The 19418-nt window shown below is 52.2% G+C and overlaps 5 protein-coding genes across 5 annotated transcripts, besides 3 other annotated features; all 5 read right to left on the bottom strand.

Moving 5' to 3' along the window:
• Nucleotides 1–6264: part of a sequence feature (contig 1.53 1316..51172(-1)) that runs on past the window's edge.
• Nucleotides 30–840, bottom strand: ANIA_03211 (NPP1 family protein; the record flags this gene model as incomplete). The annotated part of the gene is made up of 2 exons (XM_655723.1): nt 30–550; nt 618–840. The coding sequence occupies 2 exons, from the start codon at nt 838–840 to the stop codon at nt 30–32; spliced, it is 744 nt and encodes a 247-aa protein (XP_660815.1).
• ANIA_03212 (5'/3'-nucleotidase SurE) lies at nt 1292–2240 on the bottom strand (the record flags this gene model as incomplete). The annotated part of the gene is made up of 2 exons (XM_655724.1): nt 1292–1952; nt 2005–2240. 2 exons carry the CDS (start codon nt 2238–2240, stop codon nt 1292–1294), a joined length of 897 nt encoding a protein of 298 aa, XP_660816.1.
• On the bottom strand, nt 2897–3961 carry ANIA_03213 (protein bnfA; the record flags this gene model as incomplete). The annotated part of the gene is made up of 1 exon (XM_655725.1): nt 2897–3961. The coding sequence occupies one exon, from the start codon at nt 3959–3961 to the stop codon at nt 2897–2899; it is 1065 nt and encodes a 354-aa protein (XP_660817.1).
• Nucleotides 6265–10686: a sequence feature (contig 1.231 764..5185(-1)).
• Nucleotides 6927–8192, bottom strand: ANIA_09524 (uncharacterized protein; the record flags this gene model as incomplete). Its single annotated transcript, XM_863813.1, has 2 exons — nt 6927–7825; nt 7883–8192. 2 exons carry the CDS (start codon nt 8190–8192, stop codon nt 6927–6929), a joined length of 1209 nt encoding a protein of 402 aa, XP_868906.1.
• Nucleotides 10687–19418: part of a sequence feature (contig 1.54 513..183474(-1)) that runs on past the window's edge.
• On the bottom strand, nt 14840–17844 carry ANIA_03214 (protein hk-8-5; the record flags this gene model as incomplete). Its single annotated transcript, XM_655726.1, has 7 exons — nt 14840–15051; nt 15099–15213; nt 15263–15503; nt 15559–16533; nt 16623–16971; nt 17122–17279; nt 17336–17844. 7 exons carry the CDS (start codon nt 17842–17844, stop codon nt 14840–14842), a joined length of 2559 nt encoding a protein of 852 aa, XP_660818.1.

The following is a 19418-nucleotide window of genomic DNA, read 5'->3' as shown; positions in this document are numbered from 1 at the left end:
CGAACTCACCTCGACGGTAACTGAGACCTCTAGTACGTCGCCTCCCCCAGATTCGCTGAGAACGTGGAGTCTTTGAACGGCACTGTCGCGTCCCCAAAGTCTGTAGTCTGCAGCGCATTCTGGGCCGCATCCGTCAAGCTCTCCCATGCAATCAGCGGCTGAGTGCCTCCAACGGTACTCGTAAGCCCAAGCTGATGATTAACTGGCCAAACATTATAGTACTGGATGAGCGGATGCGTACTGTCCGTCAGCGTGAAACCGTCGGTGCTGCAGTTCCAGTCTCCGTGGGCAGACGGGCAGACGGCGAGGATGTTGTCTGCGGACGTGGAGGAGGATGAGGAGAGCCAGACGATTACGCCTTCCCAGTCATGGCGGTGGCCGAGGCCCGTCGATGGCTCGTCTTTCGGCATATACCAGCTGTACATAATCGCGGGGCCGTAGGTGCTATCCGTGCCGTCGGTCATGGTTGAGCGGGCGTAGACTTGGCCGGTGGAGCTGTCGCATCCGTCGGAGGAACCGCCAGAGGGTTGGAGGCCGCCGCTTGTGTTGCCTACGCTTGCCATGGTCAGCATCATATGCTTATGAGCGGGGACTGGATAGGGATGACGGGGACGCACCTTCAGCATCAACCGCGGGGAATGGCACGCAGCCGCTCACGACTTTGAGATAGGGCTTGTAGGCAAGGTACATGTCTCCAATTTTAGAGTCGGGGACGGTCTCGTCGAAACCGACGACTGCGTCGTGGTCGATTACATCGCGGGTGAGGAGGCCCGCATTGGGGGTTAAAGGGATGGCAGCTGCAGAGGCAGCGAGCGACGCGAGGAGAGTGCGGGAGACCATTTTTCAGTAGACCTAGGTTTGTCCAGGGCTAGCTAAATATTGCGAGACAAGGAGCTGCTATGGGCAAGGGTTGGATTATTTATATAGGATGCCAGAATGTCGGCCGCGGTTGAGTTCATCAGCTTTCTCAATCTCGGTTTCGCAGGGGGTAGTGGAGAGGTAAACTGTCGATCACGGCAGTCAAGCCTAATTAAGTCTGCAAACTACGAAACTAGTCGAGGAACGCGTGGACAAGGCCAGTGAAATGACCATGCCAAGGAGACCGGTGGAAACGTGCCTGAAGCATGCAGATCCAACGGAGAAAACCCGATATTAACCCTAACTGTCAAGGTAACTACTCCGCAGGAGAACAGCCCAGTCTGGCGATGGCTCGCGACCCCGTGCCTGCTATGTCGAAACTAGCCTGTCAATGGCACATGCTAAGGCGATAATAGCGTGCATGCGCACTAGCCTACGGCAAGCAAGTCAACAAATCACCCAATTTTTCCAGCACAATCCCCTGCAACGTTGCATCCGCATCTGACTTATCAGCGGCCCCCACCGAGATACTAACATAGCATCCGTCCGTGTCCACAACATCATTCTCCGTTGGCAGGCGAGTCGACCCGCATGTCTCAACATCATCATCCGTAACCAGCGGAAGTGCCGTAAGAATCCGGGAAAGGACGAAGCTAAAGTCGTTGGCGGTGTTGCACCCCTCGACGCTCGGGAAGTTGACATTCAGCCAAACATCATCGGGGAGGTACGGCGTGCCCCCGCTCACGACTCGCTCAACTACCTTTGCCGCGAGTTCTGCGTAGATGCTGCTGTAGGCGGGCACTTCGGCATCCCACGCCGTGGAAGACCCGTCTGCCCCTGAAAACGCGATCGCAGGAATCCCACCAGTAGTGGCGGCATAGTTTGCAGCGCCAACTGTTCCAGCGATATAGACTGCAAGACCGAGGTTGCTGCCGACGTTGGGCCCGGAAACGGCGAGGTCAGGCGGTCCGTCGAAGAATTGCGGCGACAGAGTGTCGATGCCGTACGCGATGGAGGTGACGGGGTACGAATTCACCCAATTAAGGCGCGGGTCTGTTTCATTGGACCCGTAGGAACCACTGTCAGCTGGGCAGCTGTCGAATTGGCACGGATCCGTTCTGTTAGAAGGGGCCTCGTCGGTCGAACCTGGTTTGGTTAGCTGGTGTCTTCTGGCGGGTCAAGTCCCAGGCAGACATGCCAGAGCCGGACTTGTTCTCTGCTGGGGCGGACAGGACGACCGAATGACCAGCAGACGTCAGGGTGCTGAACAGCTGCCTAATATTGATCTCCGCCCACCCGTCGTCATTAGACGAGATGATATTGATGGCCGAAGCCAACGGGACAAGGGCGAGGGCTAGGGCGAGTGCCTGAGTTGAGCGCATGGCGAGTCAAGCGGTGCTGATTTGGAGAGTTGTCAAGAAGCTTAGTCCTCTCCGGCGGGGTTGGAGTATTTATCTAGGCTTTTAGGGTTCTGGGACGGAAGTATCCCGATGATCGATGTCTTCATACGCAAACGTTAAATGAGCCGAGTGCCGGCGACGATCATTTGGGAGGAGGCCGGGACATTTACGGGCCAATATCCCAAGACGTGTGATCAACAGGCACGTTACAGCCTTCTATGCAAGACAGGGCTAGGGAGTGGGTGTGCTAGGGAGTGCTAGGGAGTGCTTTAGTGTGGAGGGAGATTCAATCGGGCAAAACATCCGGACCGTTACAGATTGTTGGATTGGTCAACGGTGCGGACGGTCCGGTCAGCACTGAGTGCCTGTCAATACTGCAATGACATGCCGAGTAGTACAGATGCTAATTATGAAGATCCACCTATCCTGGTACATAGCCAGCGTCCTATATTGGCTCCGTCGCGGAGTCCTGTATGATCGGTCCGGCGGCATTCCGCTGCGCGGGGGGTGATGAGGGACGAGGCGAGCGGGCTGCCTCGTCGTTCTCGAACGTCTGCCGCCGTATAACCGGGCGTATATCCGGGCGATGATAAATGGATAAGAAGTGGAGTGTACTCTTATCGCGAGTCGACTCCCTGTCATGTTTCCTTTGCCTCAGTCTGCGCCTTGACCTGTTGCAGCGCCTGCAGAATCAAGTCCAGCTTGGTGTTCAACTCTTGTCGCACCTCGACCATTTCCCGCCTCAACCCCTGCACGTCCATCCGCAAGCTCCGGATATCTACCTTTAAGGTCTGAAACTCGGCCGCGATTGTAGGCCCGCTGGGCATCGTCAGTCCGGCGTTCGGGTACGGCGTATACGGAGGCATGGGCTGGGCGACCGGCATTGATAACGGCATCGGCTGTGACGGTGGTTGCGACGGTGGTTGCGATAATGGCTGCGGTTGCGATACGGCTGGCGGTGGGACGGAGGGCGCGGGTTCGTGCGGTTTGGGTCGCTTCGCGTTCGAGTCATCCGGGATATCTAGGGCCGCCCGTTTCATCAGCGGCGCCGGAGACGCGATGGTACCTCCAGACGCCGTGTCCATGAACGAGATCCACTTGTCCGTTGCAAGCACAAGCTCGGTCAGCGGTTGCTCTTTAACCTTCCCCGCCGCAACATCCCGTCGGCGCTCGCGGCGCTCGACGACCAGTTCCTCGACGATTTGGCGACACGAGTGCGACGAGAAATTGCGCTTGATCTGCCGTTTGAGGCTCGTCGCGACGCAGTACCAGAACCGCTGTGGATTATCATTGTACAAGCTCTGATATTCCAAGCAGCAGTTGACCAAGATGAGCGTCTCGTTCTCCTGCAGCTTCCTCCCGCGACGTTTGGTCATGGGCGGCGACCCTTGCGCGGGGGAATCGAGGCTCTGCGGTGTGTGCGCGAATGCATTTTCCTTGTTATCTTGTGGTGTGGACTGCGGCTGCGGACCGGGCTGCGAAGCCGGTGATACGGTATGGGGAATATTGAAGGGAGGAGGGTGAGGAGGGTACGGCGGTTGGTAGTGGGAGGTATGTGCCTGACTGCCCTTGTTGACGAATTGGGGACTGGCGCTCGGCTGGGGCGCCGGAGCCGGCGGAGGGACCGTTTTGCTGAGGCGATAGATCGGAGTGCGGCCAGACAAGTCGGGGGGCTTGGTGAACTTGACGGGGGCCATCGCCATGGTCCAGGAGCTGGCTGGAGATCGGCCGTGCTGTAGGCGGAGGTGGAGATGGAGGTGATGATCGCACACGCGTGGAATCCGAGTTGACGCCGACCGGGCGTCGAGAGTGTCGCGTCCCGGCGACCGCGCTTCGGATTAATCGGTTCCGGTCTTCCGGTACACCGCCTTTTCCTCGTACGTCAGTCACCCACTGCTGATCAACTACATCGTATGATTCGAGTATTCATTATTTGATTGATCATTCATCTAATTTATTTAATTATTCAGTTCAAAATTGGCGCAGCTCGCATGATTTTGTCTCAGCTCTGTCTGATATCTTCATCTGTAGAGTACTCTGCACCGGCCACTGCGATACTTTGACTCGACCTTGAATCCACATGTGTTGCTACTAATATGATCACGTGCAAGGGACACCATGTGCCCCATCCCAATGGCATGATCGCACTCTGCCCGCGCAACCTCACGGAGGCAGACCAGGTACAACGTGTCGGTCTCCCGTCAAGCACTACAATCAGCAACATTCTGCGCTTTACCGTCGCCCGTTCCATCAGGAACGAATCGCTTCGGCAGGGGTATGCGGCTTTGGCTCTGCTCCAGCACGTGATCTGGTGTCTCAATATATTGAACATGCCTCTAAGCCGAAAAGGGCTAACCCCTTTGGAGAGGTAGGTTCTGACTAATATACTGGTTGCCGCAATATCTGTCTTGGCAAGGCCTCACGAAGAAAGGCGCCGGTCGACAATGCCGTATACGAATCTCTACCGGCGAGCGCATAGCCCCGGTAGATGGTCGGCAGCTCTCCGGCTCGCGATGCTCATGACTGTCGCGCCTGCGGTTTCCTTCTTTCGCCCCTCGCGCGGGATGGCAGGCAGTTTATACCGTACCAGACTTGCCTACCAACGTTATAGACTGGCTTCCCTGTTCGGTCGAGAGGATGTTCTCGTAGTATAGGTGTCTCAGTACGGAATTGTCCGTAAACTGCACGAGATCCAATAGAGATTCACACGCCGTCGTCATTTTTCTCCTATACACATTCACAGTATGGAATTGAAGAAAGCAGGACTGGCAAACGTTGCTATGAAACCTCTGCCTCGGCGCCTTCGATCACCAGCCGCTTGGCATGAGCTCGGGGTCATGAGCGCGTCGATAATGTTCACCTCCAGAGGCCCAGTGGAGTACAGCGGTCGGGTGCAGAGAACGATAAAGTCTTCGACAGGAGAAGCGAGTGGAGTAAGCCGCCTTCAGGCCAGAGCTGATCGTGGTGATAATTTGGGTCTTCAATGTATTCGACTACGTTGAAAGACGCGGTAGGTGGGCGAGCGCCCGAAATCCAGGTTGAACGGGTCGCTCGTTTCGGCGTCGGATCCTGCGTGCGCACAGGATATTGGTCCCTATCCCGCCAACTTTTTGAAACTACCCGGTACCGTCAGTATAGACGAGGACAAACCTTCAGCTTAGGATACAGCCCTTTTGCGTCGTGACGCCGACAGGCTCCAAATCCAGGTACTGGATCCGGTTCGAAAATGACAACGCCGTGATCGAGTCGCGGTAGCCCCGGTAAATTAAACCGCACCGTAACTACCCGCATTTGCAGCCCCGGACGATCGCTCTCTTTTGTTGCGTCCGCTTGTAGGGGGCTTTGGAAGGAGTCGCCTTCTGATACGTCTTGACAGCATGTTGTAGAAGTATCGTTGGTGAAGGCGATAGCTGCACGATCCGGCTGGTGAAGACTGAAATGACAACTCTGTCATAGGTATGCCTTTCTCATAAGGGTGCAGCCAGATTAAATATATACGCAGGGCCTCATTCGCGTAGCGCTGTGCTGCAGGTGCCTACCCGGATTCTTCCAATACAACCCAAATGACGACCTTTTTCAGCCTCATCCCCTGCTGAACCTCAACCCCGGATCTCAGCTTGGCGAGAGAGTACAATCAGTTTTGCGGAGGATCAGCCGGGCTGTTAAGGCCGCGACCGAAGCCATGTCCGATTTCGAGTCCGCCGTTATCCAAGTTGTCATGCGTGGCTTTTAATCGAATCGAAACGCTGGTGCTTGCTGCTATTTCCCGGTGGTCGATGCTAGCACGAGACAAACGGTAAACATTCTATTTAAGATGTTTGCCTGGCAATTGAAGACTCCATCTCCTCAATGTAGACCCGGTCATATGCGCCGATGAAGCTCGTGCGGAAGTGACTCACATCGCACATCGTTTGAACGTTTCGCTAATGATTGTCACTTGAATTGAGGCGCGCTCGAGGAAGCGTAAGGGGAGAATACGCTTGATTTGCTTGCTGCGTTTGCTATATTCGGGCGTATCCCGCCGGATATCAGTATGATATAGCTCTCGGGCTGAGAACTATGCGATGCGCGCCTTCCTTGCACTGTCTGGACTTATCTCTTGGATGAAGCTGACATTCTATCATCTCATTGTCATGTTGAGTATCAGCTTGGCGCGGAACAGGCGTATGTTGGTGGCCTACTCAGGCTTGTAGATATTCGATCAAGATACGTATGTGGCATCTGCATCTTCATGTTACAGGCCGGTATTGCATAGCCATCGGATGGGGAGAACCGGTAGCGTTGACATCGCTCAGTACGAAGTACAGGGTTGGCTAGGCGTGAAGAGGGAAAGGGACATGGTCATTCCTAGCTGGCAAAAAGGGGGTTGAAGTATTGAATGAGCATGCAACTTCCTTGTTCATCGTCTCTTCCATTCCGTCGACCGACGACTGGCCAATTGCGGTATGATAGATCAGTTTGGACAGACATGCAGTTTTATATATCATCCATGCCTACGGTGAGGTATACTTGTGTTACCCTAAGATCGGCTTACTTCAACTACAATATACACATTTGAGATCTAAAAATATGAAGCCAAAAAAATGTGATCCACATTCAAGAGAGTGTTTGATAATACACAGGTGTCTTTTCACAAGCAGCGTTATGATACCCACTATACTTAGCTGCCTACGCAGAGACACACTGCGAGTAGTAGGGGTTCATCTTCTTGCAGGTAGCACCGGCGACGCATCCAGACGCTCCCTTGAAGTTGAGGCCGCCGCACTGAGCGTACAAGGGGTTAGAACCACTAGCACTGTTGCCGCTGGGCGCAGGAGCCGACGCAGAAGGCTCAGCGGCTGCGGCCGTAGTCGTGGTGGCCAGGGTCGTGCGGGTGAGGGTGGTACCGACGCTGGTGGCAATGGATGTCGTTGTGCTGACAGTTGCAGTTGTAGGGGCAGCAGGGACAGAACCAGTGGCCGCAGACGAAGGCGCAGAGGCGGACTTAGCTGTCTGCGCAGCGGCTGTCGTCGGGGTGGCGGTAGTAGAGGCAGCAGCAGCGGTTGTCGTAGCGGCACTGCTACCGGTAGCAGCAGCACCCCCAGCGCCAGAAGTCGCTGAGCCGGTAGCCGTGATGGCAGAGGTAGCCTGGGCAATGCTCGTAGCTCCGCTGTACAGCGTCGGGCCGGGGATAACATAAGTCGACAGGCTGGCGTAGATATTGACCAGGATACCGGGGTCATCTAGGTTGTAGAGCTCTGTACCGAGCGTGCCGGCCGGGGAATCCGTGCCAGAGCCTGTAACCTTCAGGTTGAAGCATTGTGGGTAGTTCTGGGCGCCGCCCTCAGTGCCGGCGCTGTGAAGGGCGATGATCTCGTGGCGCAGGACGTAGTTACCCGGCGCGATGGAGGTGGGGATCTCGACCATCCAGGAGTTGTTGTTCTCGATGAGCTCATCGTCACCCCAGGTACCAGGGACGGTAGAGTCGTCGACGAGGCCGACGGCGTCGATCTTGAAAAACTCGAGCGTTGTCTTGTCGACGGTCGTGCAGTCGTCGCCGCAATCGGCGAGGTAGGAGATCACAGGACCTTTAGACGGAGGTATCAGTATATCATACGCCAATATCGGGCTTGGGCAGGAATTACCGTGATGAGTATCGGGCCAGGCTGACCACTGCAGGTTGATCTTGTCTCCAGCAGCAACCTCGACGTATCCGGCCGCGTTCGTGGCGTTCAAGTTACAGATGATATCCTCAGTAGTGTAGCCGTTTGACACATCAACAGGACCATTGCTGTTGGGAATCTGCCACGCCGCAACGACTGGAGGATCGGTCATGTACGGATAAGTATTGATTTCCCATCCAGAATAGTAGACGCCATTGACGACGATATTCTGGACGTAGCCGTGGGCGTTAACAGCCGCCAGGAGAGAAGCAAAGGAGACAAGGCGGGACATTTTTTCTCTGTAAAGGGACTGGGAAGGTGAAAAGAAATGGATAATGAATGGGATCAATAAGTGAACGGAAGCGACCAGCGCAATTGTGAGTGAAAGGGAGGGTAGACTTCAGTCAATGAAGCTAGGTTGTTGCTCACTGGGGAGACAGCAGACATTGAGAAAATGACCAATTTATATATGTCCGTCTACCTGACTATTCCAGAGTCGATAACGCCCTAGCGTCTTGCCAACCTGCGAGCCGTGTTTGAGGTTGAAGAATCCCCTGTTTGAGATATACTTTGTCTCCACCAACCAGCGGCCACGACGCCTCTCGCTTAAAACGAACTATCTCTATCTGCAACTGCTGAAGAACTCGGCGGTTGTATTATGCCTCGGATAAAACAGGCTACGAAGCTTGTCAGTTACTCTATGGTGGATAAATCGGCTGGCGTTCATTAAGCGTTCATAAGTAGCGAGCCCTAAAGCGTCGGCGCTCTACCGAATGGGAAAAAGATCGGCAGCGACATCGGACCGGAATTAGAATGCTTTGAAAATTGCGGACTGGGTGACGATGAAGGCAATCAATCTATTTCAAGTTTGCTTGTCAGGCACCGTATACCCACCATAGTGCGCAATCTGAAAAGGCGGGCGTTGATATAGATCCCAGCCTTTCAACTGGGCGGCCCAGAAAGGCCCGACCAAGCCGAGTCAGGCGCAGTTGTATGACCGTTAGGTAGGCGCAGTGTAGGTTTCTGTAGGCTTTATTTCGAGGTTCTTGCTTGCGCCTATAATGTTCACGTTGGGTAGTGTGACGGACCTGGCCCAGCAACGCAATCCTGATTGCGTCTTGAGGCCTGCCGCATCTCTTGGTGGAGCAAAGCATGGATGGCTGTGTTGTTGGGGAACTAGAATTCTTTATACTATCAATGAGGAGCTTAGTTCTCCTGGCGGAGAGGGTGAAGCCCGAGCCGGTTTAGGGAATTTCAGTCGTGAATAGCTTTGCGCCCAAGGAGAGGAACTAATTGCGTCGTGCGATGGCGTTGCGATGTTATAGCCAGCATGCCCAGTATTATCATTCGCAAGGTTGTCCCGATAATATACCTTACCAGCAGTGGCGGAAAGAGTGCAACAGGAATCTGGCTACTGTGCGGAAGGGTCTCAAGGATTCATGTATTGTATTGATGGTTCAATAGTCTATTTCGAGCTCGGTATATTATAACAATAGCCGACGTATATGGCATTCCATTCGCAGACATGGGCAAACAGTCCATCTATCCCATATATATTAGTCAAGTCGCTTGCGAAGCAAGCGATCAGCAAGCGTAGGTTGTCACTGGCAAATCCATCTCAGATATGACCCGCGAATAAAGAATCAATGGATTCATTCTGATCGAGCCTCCTTCGTCTTCTTCGACCTTAACTTCATCATCACAAAAACAGCCATGTACGACGTAATGCAGAACAGCGCCGTGATCCCCGTCTAGGGATATCGATCAGCATACCACCCAGAAGCTAAAGCAGGGGACGAGCGACCTACATCTCTCCACCCATAATATCTCTCCTGCAGATTGAATGTCCTCGCATAGTCTGCCCCGGTCGCATACTGGCAGAACTCACAGATCGAGGTCGCATTCTCATCACGTAGATACCCAGCATTGCTCGACAGAAAGTCTGCCATATACTCGCCGCAGGTCTGACCGTCCGGTGCGCTGAAGGTAGTGTATTCCGAGTCTAGACACTTGACAGGAACGTCCCAGAGAGCTTCGGTCAAGAGGCCTCCCACTAGGTAGGTGAACGGGTCGAGGTAGTACATCCAGTATCGCCAGAAAGGCTGCATCTGCGAGTAAGGGACAACAACGCCGCAGAAGGAAATCATCCCTGCTCCAATGATTATGGGATTCATGATCGCTGCGAAGTACTCATTTGGGGCGTAGGCAGCGATGGCCTGACCGATGGATGTATAGAGGAATTCGTAGCTTTGCTGTTAGCCCTACAGCCTCTGATGCAGATAGAGCGGAGGCAGCTCACAGATCATTTGCAAATAAAAGTGTCCGGAGATAGAAGCGTCGACAGGGAATCCAGCGACAAAGTACCAACACGCAAAGTAAAGGGTGGCACATATGATCAGATAGGGGATCTCGGAGGCTGTCTGGGCAGCGATGAAAGCCAGCCAGTGGTATGTCTTGGACTTCTTCTCGCGGGTCTCAAATATATCCCGGTTTTGCAGGAAGAATGGCTGCATCTGGTTTATGCAGCCGGGCGCAACAAAGATGAAGTTGACTGACACGTCAGTTCGATGCTTTGAATGGGTTGAGAATGGTTAAGGAAAACGTACAGATAGCGAACAGCCGCAGCTGCAGATCAAACTTTCCATTGCCCATCTTCCAGAAAGTAAATCCCGAGAACAAGGCAGCGAAGATGTGCAGGATGATCTTGTTCCACATGTAGTCCTAACAAAGTCAGAATATACTCCATCAACTCCCCATGCGTAGGTACGAACAGGCTCCCTATATAGTTTCACCATAAGCCGGTGCAATACCATCTGAAACTGGTACCATTTGGACGTCGCAAAGCTGGCCGTGTCCTCTTCGCCGGAATGTGCCTGGCTGATCCGGTTTAGGTCCTCCAGCTCGGCAATCGCGCGTTCACGCTCCGGTGACTTGCTCCAGATGTCCACCCAGTCGATCTTATTCTCACCAACTCCTTGGATAACTTCAACGATATGCTCCGCAGGATTTGTGTCAGGCGGACAAGGCGCTCCGTTACGAGCAAAGTACTCTAGTACCTTCTCGGAGTCCTTACCAGCTAGTCTAGGTTAGAGCCTTGGGTCGATAAGTAGGGGAAGGGATCCTACTCTCGCCAAAGTATGCCAATCTTCCCCCTTTAGCCAACAAGAGAAGTGAGTCAAATGCGTCAAAGAGCACAGCTGACGGCTGATGAATAGTGCAGAGCACAGCCTGGCCTCCGTCTACTAGTTTTCTCAGGAAGCGGATGACTTCCGTGGTTAGCACACGTACGAGACTGTGGTATCAAGCGTACTAACTATTATATGCTGACTGTCCGTCCAGACCAGAGGTGGGTTCATCCAAGAAGAGCAGCGTTGGTTTCGCAACCAACTCCACACCCAATGTAACCCGTTTCCGCTGCTCAATGCTGAGCCCAGCGCCAGGAGCTGTACAAGTTAACGTTTTTCCAGCTTTTCAATCCATGAAAAGCTTACTTCCAATAAGAGCATCGCGGATATCATATAGCTCAAGAAGATCAATAATGTGGTCAACGTAAGCCAACTTCTCCTCTTCTGGGACACTTGATGGCTGTCGAAGGAATGCAGAAAAAATCAGAGCTTCGCGGACAGTCGAAGTCCCCTCATGAACATCCATTTGCTCGCAATACCCAGTTAATCTTTGAAAGCTGATACCTTGGGGCCGTCCGTCGATGAGGATAGAACCACGAACCTCACCAATATCTTTACGCTGGGCAAGAACATCCAAGAGCCTGGTAAATGGTCAGTATCCTAGCAAATAATGATGTATTCTCTATACACACGTTGTTTTTCCCGCACCGCTGCAGCCCATAAGAGCCACTAAATTCCCAGGCTTGACAAACCCGAACACCTGATCAAGCAACTGTTTTTTCTGCCCATGAAACGGAACATGATAGTCGAGCTTGTTCCAGGTGAATATGGATTGCTTTCCAGACTGTGCAAGAGCCATCTCCCTGTTCGCCGCGGTCGCTGGCCGCTCATTCTGGCAGCTGGGGTTGCTGCCCCGTTTATACAGCAGGACCGACGACCCACCCTGGCTATTCAGCTTCTCAAACCCGACGGCGGTCAAAAAGATAAAGAATACCCAGAGCCCGACGAGTACACCAAAGCTACGCCAGATATGGCCGGGCAAGTAGCTATACTGTTCGCGGATGTACGCGGCTCCTGAGATCAAGTCGCCTTTGCTTCCTGGGACGGAACAGCCGCGGTTTGACGAAGAGGTGTCCGAGTAACCCGGGCCGTAAGGGATGTAGTTTGGCTCGACACATTGTAGCTCGAGGCCTGTGAATTCGTTGGCCATGATTGCTTCGAATGCGTATGAACAAGGGTTTAAGTAGAAAATCCAACGGAACCAGGGGTGCATTTTAGAAAATGGGATGAGATAGCCTGATTGCATGTTAGCCCTAGCTAAACAGAGGCTGCGTATCACTCCGGTATCTTACCTCCATAAACGAACCCGATAGTTGAAATCAGGCCTGTTAATTGCGACGCCAGGCCGAATCTCTTACACAACGCCCCCACGGCACGAAACATTTGCATGCAACATAGCGTATTGGCGATGATGATGATCCAAAACGTGAAGAACTTTCCGGCCTCCATCTGCAGCGCACTCATAAAGTAGAGGATCAGCGAAAAGCAAGAGACTTGCAGGATAGTAATGGGGATATCAGTGATTGCATTCGCGATGCAAAAGGCCGTCGGTCGGTAGAAGCCAAATCGCTTGTGACGGGAGAAGATTGGACGTCCCATGAAAGAGCTAGTAGTCTCAGACATAGATTCAAGGAGGTAGTAGAGACACGGGAAGAATAGAGCGCCAGGTCGAAGGAAGATGGACGAGCTATCCATCTGGAGATTGTAGAATAGACTCCCGCAGACCAGGGCCTGGATTATGGAGGAGGCGAGTTTGATGATAAGGGAGAACTTGTCGCCTGCCATGATTTGGAATTGTCTGACTTGTCAGCAAGGGCTTCTGGAATGACTAGGGAACTGACCTGATCATGCAAGCGATGATTTGGGCCCACAAGCCAGTTGTGTACACACTCGGAGGCCGGGGAATATGGCCCTTCCCCTTCTCGCGAGCAACTGCTGTTGCAAGATCCTCCTCCTCAGAAGCCAGCTTTTCTGGAGGGATGATTACATCGACCGCCTCTTGGTAGATAGCGCTTGCACGGTAGCGAGCTTCGAACTCTTGAGGGGTATTTGGGACCTTCTCTTCCATCCCTGGAGCAACAATACGCTCAGTGAGAACAGTAACAGAAGTAAGGAAGTCAGCGACATTGGCGCCCTTAGGAAACACGAAGCCCAAATCCTCAAAATAGCTGCGGGCTTGACTCCGAGGACCATAGTAGGTAACTAGCCCTTCTGCAAGGACGAGGACCTTGTCGAACTTGTCATAGATGTCATTTCCAGCTTGGTAGGTTGTGCACACTATCGTCTTCCCGTTTTCATAAGCCTCTCTCCGGATCATTCCCGCAAACTCTGCGGCTGTTTTCGAGTCTAGACCGCGTGTGGGGTTAGCCCCAGAACTGAACAGGACTCTGTACATCGTACAAAGTCAGTATGAACTTCCATGCGCGTGACTGTGGGCTGATATACTTGTCCAGCCATGACCTCTGCCAGCGACACACGCTTTCTCTCGCCTCCTGATACACCGCGGACGAATTCATTCCCGACCAGCGTCTTCTTGGTGTGAAGGATACCCAGAGAATTCAAGATACTATCCCGCTCTCGCAGAACAAACTCCTTCTCCCCTGGTCCCTCTTCCCCCTGGCGGGGCACCTTGTTTCGCAGCGCAAACTTCATCGTCCGATTTACTGTCAATGTGGGGAAATGTACGTCGTCCTCGGTGTTGAACATGATTTGCTGGCGGTATTTCTTTGCAGCGGTATGGTCCATGGATCCGTACCAAGTCTCGCCGGTGACTTCATCGAAGGATTCTCGGTCGTTGGAAAGCACACGCAGGAAAGACGTACAGCCCGATCCAGGACGTCCAAGGACCAGTAGCTATATAGCACATATCGTTAGATCCTAAGCTGCGATGGGCATGGGTGTTGGTGGCTCACCATCTCCCCAGGGCGAACTTGTCCTGTCAAGCCATTGAGAATTGTCTAGCCATGTCAGTCACTACATATTTACAATGTCGCAAGAATCGATTCGGTTAACGTACCCTCTTTGGCTTCACTCTCTTCCGCAAGTAGTCCAACAGCTGCCTCGGATCGACGACCGACAACAAGGTCTGACCGAGCGCAGCATCCGCCGCAGTGACATTGACAGTAAGGTCACGGAATGTGAGCGTTAGTCTCTTTAAGATCCCAGAGCCGCCTTGCTCAAGGTCGATCATTTCGGACGAAGAAGAGGATGCCGTCATGGAGAGTGGTGCAGCCACTGTGTCTAAAATTGACCACTTCAACTTGATAGGCAATAAGAGTCGGCAGGCTGAGACTCAGACCATGGCAAGCTTCATGCTATATATCCCACAGTCAAATTTTCATTGTTCCTTATTGCGTATATGAACCGGTGTTATAGCGAACGGACATAAGTCAAAGCCGTATATCCGTGGAGTTCCGGAAATACAGCCCTTCAGTGCCATCGAAGCAGGCCCACTTGATTCATGACCGATCAAGTGGATTTTGACCGTTTATTTCGTCTGCTGGTAAATTTGTCAACACTCTTTCAGGGGCAAGTTTAGCCATTGGGGCGGCATAGCGGGTAAACTGCGCTGGATGCAAGAATACAAGCCTCGGCCTAAAGACTTGGCGGGAAGAGTGGTTCATTACTGTGCTAAATGGGTATATCTGATTTGAAACGTCATCCAAGACGCTCAAAAGTAGAACCCTTTGCACTACTGTAATATTGCGCTGGTCTCGAAATGCAGAAAACCGAAAGCACCATAAGAATGGTACTCTCAGTTCACGCCCAGTATCCGCTTCAAATCATGAAGTGACAATGGCTTCACCAGGTAATCGTCCATCCCGGCCGCAAAAGCTTGCTGCTGCATATCGCTCGATGCCACGCCCGTGACAGCCATGATGGTACACCGCTCCAACAGACTCTCATCTTCGTACTCGCGGATCGTCCTTGATGCCGTGATTCCATCCATAATCGGCATCGATATATCTAAGAAACGTTAACCTTGAAGGAATATTTGGCTAGTGCATATTTACCCATCAAAACGTAGTCGAACTTTTGCTGCGTTTGTCGGTACTTCTCTACGGCAACTAGTCCATTTGAAGCGGTGTCGTAGGAGCATCCAATTTTCGACATGAATGTAGACAAAACCTAAGCCATTGTTAACATGAACCTTGCACCTAGGCACATTAGGGTGTACCTTGAGGTTGATGTCGTTATCATCCACGATCAAAACGTGCAGTCCGCCCTGTAGTGGGCCTGCTTCCGCGGCTGAAAAATAAGATACACTGTTCCTGACAGCAGGTGGGGAGTCGAGACTGGGAGCGGGGGGGATTGTTATTGAGTGCTCGCGACTTTGGTCATTTCGTAAAGAACGCGAGTTAAGCCCGTCAGGTTCTGCAATCTGTTTCAATGCCTGGGTGATTTTGCGTGGACCGAGTCTGAGTAGTATCAGCCCCAGAAAAAGTTTACTAAATCACAGCGCGAAGTACGTACGGTTGGGAGATGTAAGCAATATTGACTACACCATCCAATTTCAAGTCTTCGAAAGCAGATACATTGTGGTTTCTGAGCACGACGACAGACCGGAATGTGGTTTTCAACGGCCCGGGGATAGCGAGTTTTTCCAGCTTCGACTGTTCCAAAACTACGATATCGCCCGAGGCGTCGTCCATATCGTCAGCAAACAGCAATTCCCAATCATCTCTAGTTGAGAGCGCACTGCACAGTGCGTCTCGGACTGCAATTTTTCGCTTGGCTTCGGGGAGAAGAAGTTGCTGGTCTTCCGGAAGGACTGGATTCAGGTCCACGAGACAAACTTTCTTCGCACAGCAAGTTCCATCGTCATTCGGACCAAAATTGCCAACTACCTGCTCTTCATCTGCAAACCTGATTGGGATCCGAATGCAAGCTTGCGTGCCTACACCCAACTCACTGCTGATGTCAATCTGTCCGCCAAGGTAAGTTACCAGTTTATGGGCAATGCACAGTCCCAATCCCACGCCTTCTGTCAGGACCTGTTCCTGTGAGAAAGGACTGAAGATATGGTTTTGCAAGTACTCTCGCGATATTCCACACCCGGTGTCTGTAACTTTTATCTCGGCGTGGGTCGCCCTGGAACTATTATCCGATTTTCCTGTCTGGGACAAGGACACTTCGATCAACCCAGACCGGGTGAACTTCAAAGCATTCCCCACGAGATCCATGATGATTCGTCTCCACGCACCTGGTATGGAATGAATCTTCCAAGAGTGGGCACCCTCAGTACGAACGACGACGGAGAGGAGATTGTTGGAAACCGACTGTGATGGCCTTTTAGTGCCAGTAGAGAAATAGAGTCCCCCGGCTTCCGGTGCATTACCCCGTGAGCGATGGCCAGCGTAGAGTACCTCAGTCACGTCCTCCATGAGTTTGTCGACGTCAAAACAGGAAGTCAAAGTATCGATCTGTCCCGCGTCGCTGCCAGATCCACTATTCGAGTTGGTAAGGTTGTTTATTTTGGCAAAATCAAGCCTACAGTTCGGTTAGCCCGAAGTTAGACGGCAATGGTAGAGACGTACAGGTGGTTCATCGTTTCCAGTAGGGTATTTCCACAAGTCTTGATCATCTCGACCATTTCATGCTGAGTGCGGTCAAGGTTGGTGGATTGTAGCAACTCGGAATTCGCAAGCATGCCATGGAGAGGGGACCGCAGTTCATGGCTTACGGACGACAGGAGATCGTCTTTCGATTTGTTCGTTGCAGCTCGGTCGATCTGTGCCACTTCTGACACGATTGTGCCACTGAAAACCCGAACATATTCAAGATCCTGTTGTTTGAAATGGTACCGAGAAGTCCATATGACAAGGCCGGCTATCCACCGAGACTTATCCGTGTCCCACAAGGGTAAGAATATGACGGAAGCCGCATCTGGAAATGTCTTTCTTAGGTCATCTGGGACAAAATCGTCTGCCGCCGTAGCAGGTGCGGTAGAATGGTTCGAGTTGAATATTTCGCCGTCCGGGAAAAGAGCAAATAGATGGCGCAACAACACTATATCCAATTTGTAAGGAAGCTCACCATGAGCCTTCGTATTGTGGTTTCCAGAAAAAGCCGAGCCCAACAATTCAGCCTCTTTGTCTAACCAATCCCCTTGAGATGAAAGGCTTGGAGAGCGACGGTGAAAGCTTGCAAATTCCGCAATACTTCCCATTTCTGTGGGATCAATGCAAGACGGCCTATGGACTGGTCAACAAAAAGAGTTCTGTTTGATCATATATCCTGATTGACTAACCTCCTGGAGCTGGTTCTTGACTGGTCCCGAGGTGCATCAAGTAATAAGACGCCGTCACTATCTAGGCCTTGCAGGAGCAGCGAACAGGCCTGGGAATAGAGCGAAAGGGTCTCATTACCGACTGAGAGTGACCTTGGCACAGACACAAAATTGTCGGTGGTCCCTGGACACTTTCGACTCTGTTGAGAATTCGCATCTGACAGGGTAGGCCTCCGGCTTCGTGAAGCAGGGTTATGTGCCGCTTCATTGCGCGAGGTCTTCGGACTCGGAGGACTATCCGATCGAGTCGTATCCGATAGAGAGAGTCGCGCGATATCGAACTCGCTCGAGGGAACACCGTTGGCAGTTCTGTCCGGCTTTCTGAATGTCCAGTCCGTCGCTCTAAGCCGCGTTTGATCCTTGACAAATCTCAACAACGCATCGAGCTGCCGTTGGGCCTTGAGGCCATCTTGCAGTGCCCAGAAACCATCAGAGCCCTCGACAGACTCGGGCGAGAGTAGAGATTCCATATAAAATCTGCAAGCGTTTGCCACAGCCTTTCTATGATGTTTCCTGGGCGTCTGATAAAGGGATTGGTGGCATTTCACGCGACCGTGGGGTGAGGAGGGGAAGCTTGTGCTATGATCATTCATCGGCACTGTGATTGTAGATTATAGCATCGCAAATTGAGGAATTTTCAGCGAGGCAATGTGCACAATCGACTCCGCATCGCCTGGCAAGTCTAAATAGTCCCGGAAACATCAGACGATATGGAACCATGGCACAAGCCGCGAGGCGGAAGAGGGTCCAGACCATGCACCATGGTTTAAACTTGATGTCGATTCTCAATGAAATCTGGTTCACCAGTCAAAATACAGCATTGCCATCGCCACGGCAAAGGAGCTCTTGAGGCTACTTGCGCCTGGCTCCCGGAGGCCGCCTATTGGTTCTTGGTGGTAATAATATTGAGTATTATCAAGATCGTTGGAGAATCATCGTTGACAGGTAAACATTCTATCACTGTGAGGAGATGGAGTCCAATTGACATGATTGCTGGGTGCTTGAATCAAGATAGTGGATGATGGCACGAGGGGGTCAGCGACTTTCCCTTATCGGTCCCGTGACTTTCATTGGTGTGGAGTATATTTCCAGCTCTTCGATTTCGTCAACATTTGGTCTGGCTCGAGTTTATTCTTGATATATAATCAACCGGGGAAGGTGATTGGCCTTGTTGCCTGTTAACCAAAAGTCAAATAGCAGAACGTTGACGCAGAGGATATGCCTACACCCGAGCTGCCGCCGTCCTTGCAGTAGGCTCTTCTCAGAAATGCTTAACGCCTATAGAACCACATGCTTGAGTCAATCAATCCTCTTGAAATAGAATTTCTGACTAGCGGTGGTTGCACCACTATCACTATCGATGTGGTTATACTAATGTGGAGTTGTCAGACTCAAGACTCCAAGCACTTAGGAATCCATCCAACATCCCCTTTCCCCGCCTTCCCCTCACCTGTCTATGCCGAGGGATATTACTATACAATGATAGCATCAAGATAAGAGCTTGGCAGAATCCCTGCTTTAAGCCAGCCAGTCTGACAGGAAAGATGATGGAATCCAGGGCTAGCCACCACACTAGCTTCGCGCACGGCCCCAGCCCTTTCTTACCACAGGAGGGATGGGGGAATGAGAATGGTCAATGGTCCTCGGGTGACTTGCTGATCTCCAATTAACCGCAATTCAGCTGTCAGGGCCACTAGCCTGATGCAGGGGTTGACTGAGTGGCGTATGACGGCCAATCAGAGTCATGGTGGGCTGCAGGTTACTATGCGGAAAAAAGACCACTGAGTCAGATATATATTTTGCTGAACAGGGAGAAGATGCATGTCGCCGCAGAAACTTCTTGGTTGGCAGCGATATAAGAGTATTGGTGGTCTTACGTGTGACTGGGATGTGCTCCAAGTCTGTCGAGACAAGGGTGCCAGGCTTAAAAGCGGGGTGCTGAGGGTCCAGCCAGGATGACAGGCCTAGAAGACATAATGGGTCATTTACTGTCGTAAGCATTCATTCATTTGAAACTCCACTGTCATTAGGTGGTCTTATGACA

Source organism: Aspergillus nidulans, chromosome VI (assembly GCF_000011425.1).
Source record: "Aspergillus nidulans FGSC A4 chromosome VI".
Lineage (NCBI taxonomy): Eukaryota > Fungi > Ascomycota > Eurotiomycetes > Eurotiales > Aspergillaceae > Aspergillus > Aspergillus nidulans.
The sequence above is the reverse complement of the archived record's forward strand: the minus strand, read 5'-3'. Positions and strand labels throughout refer to the sequence as shown.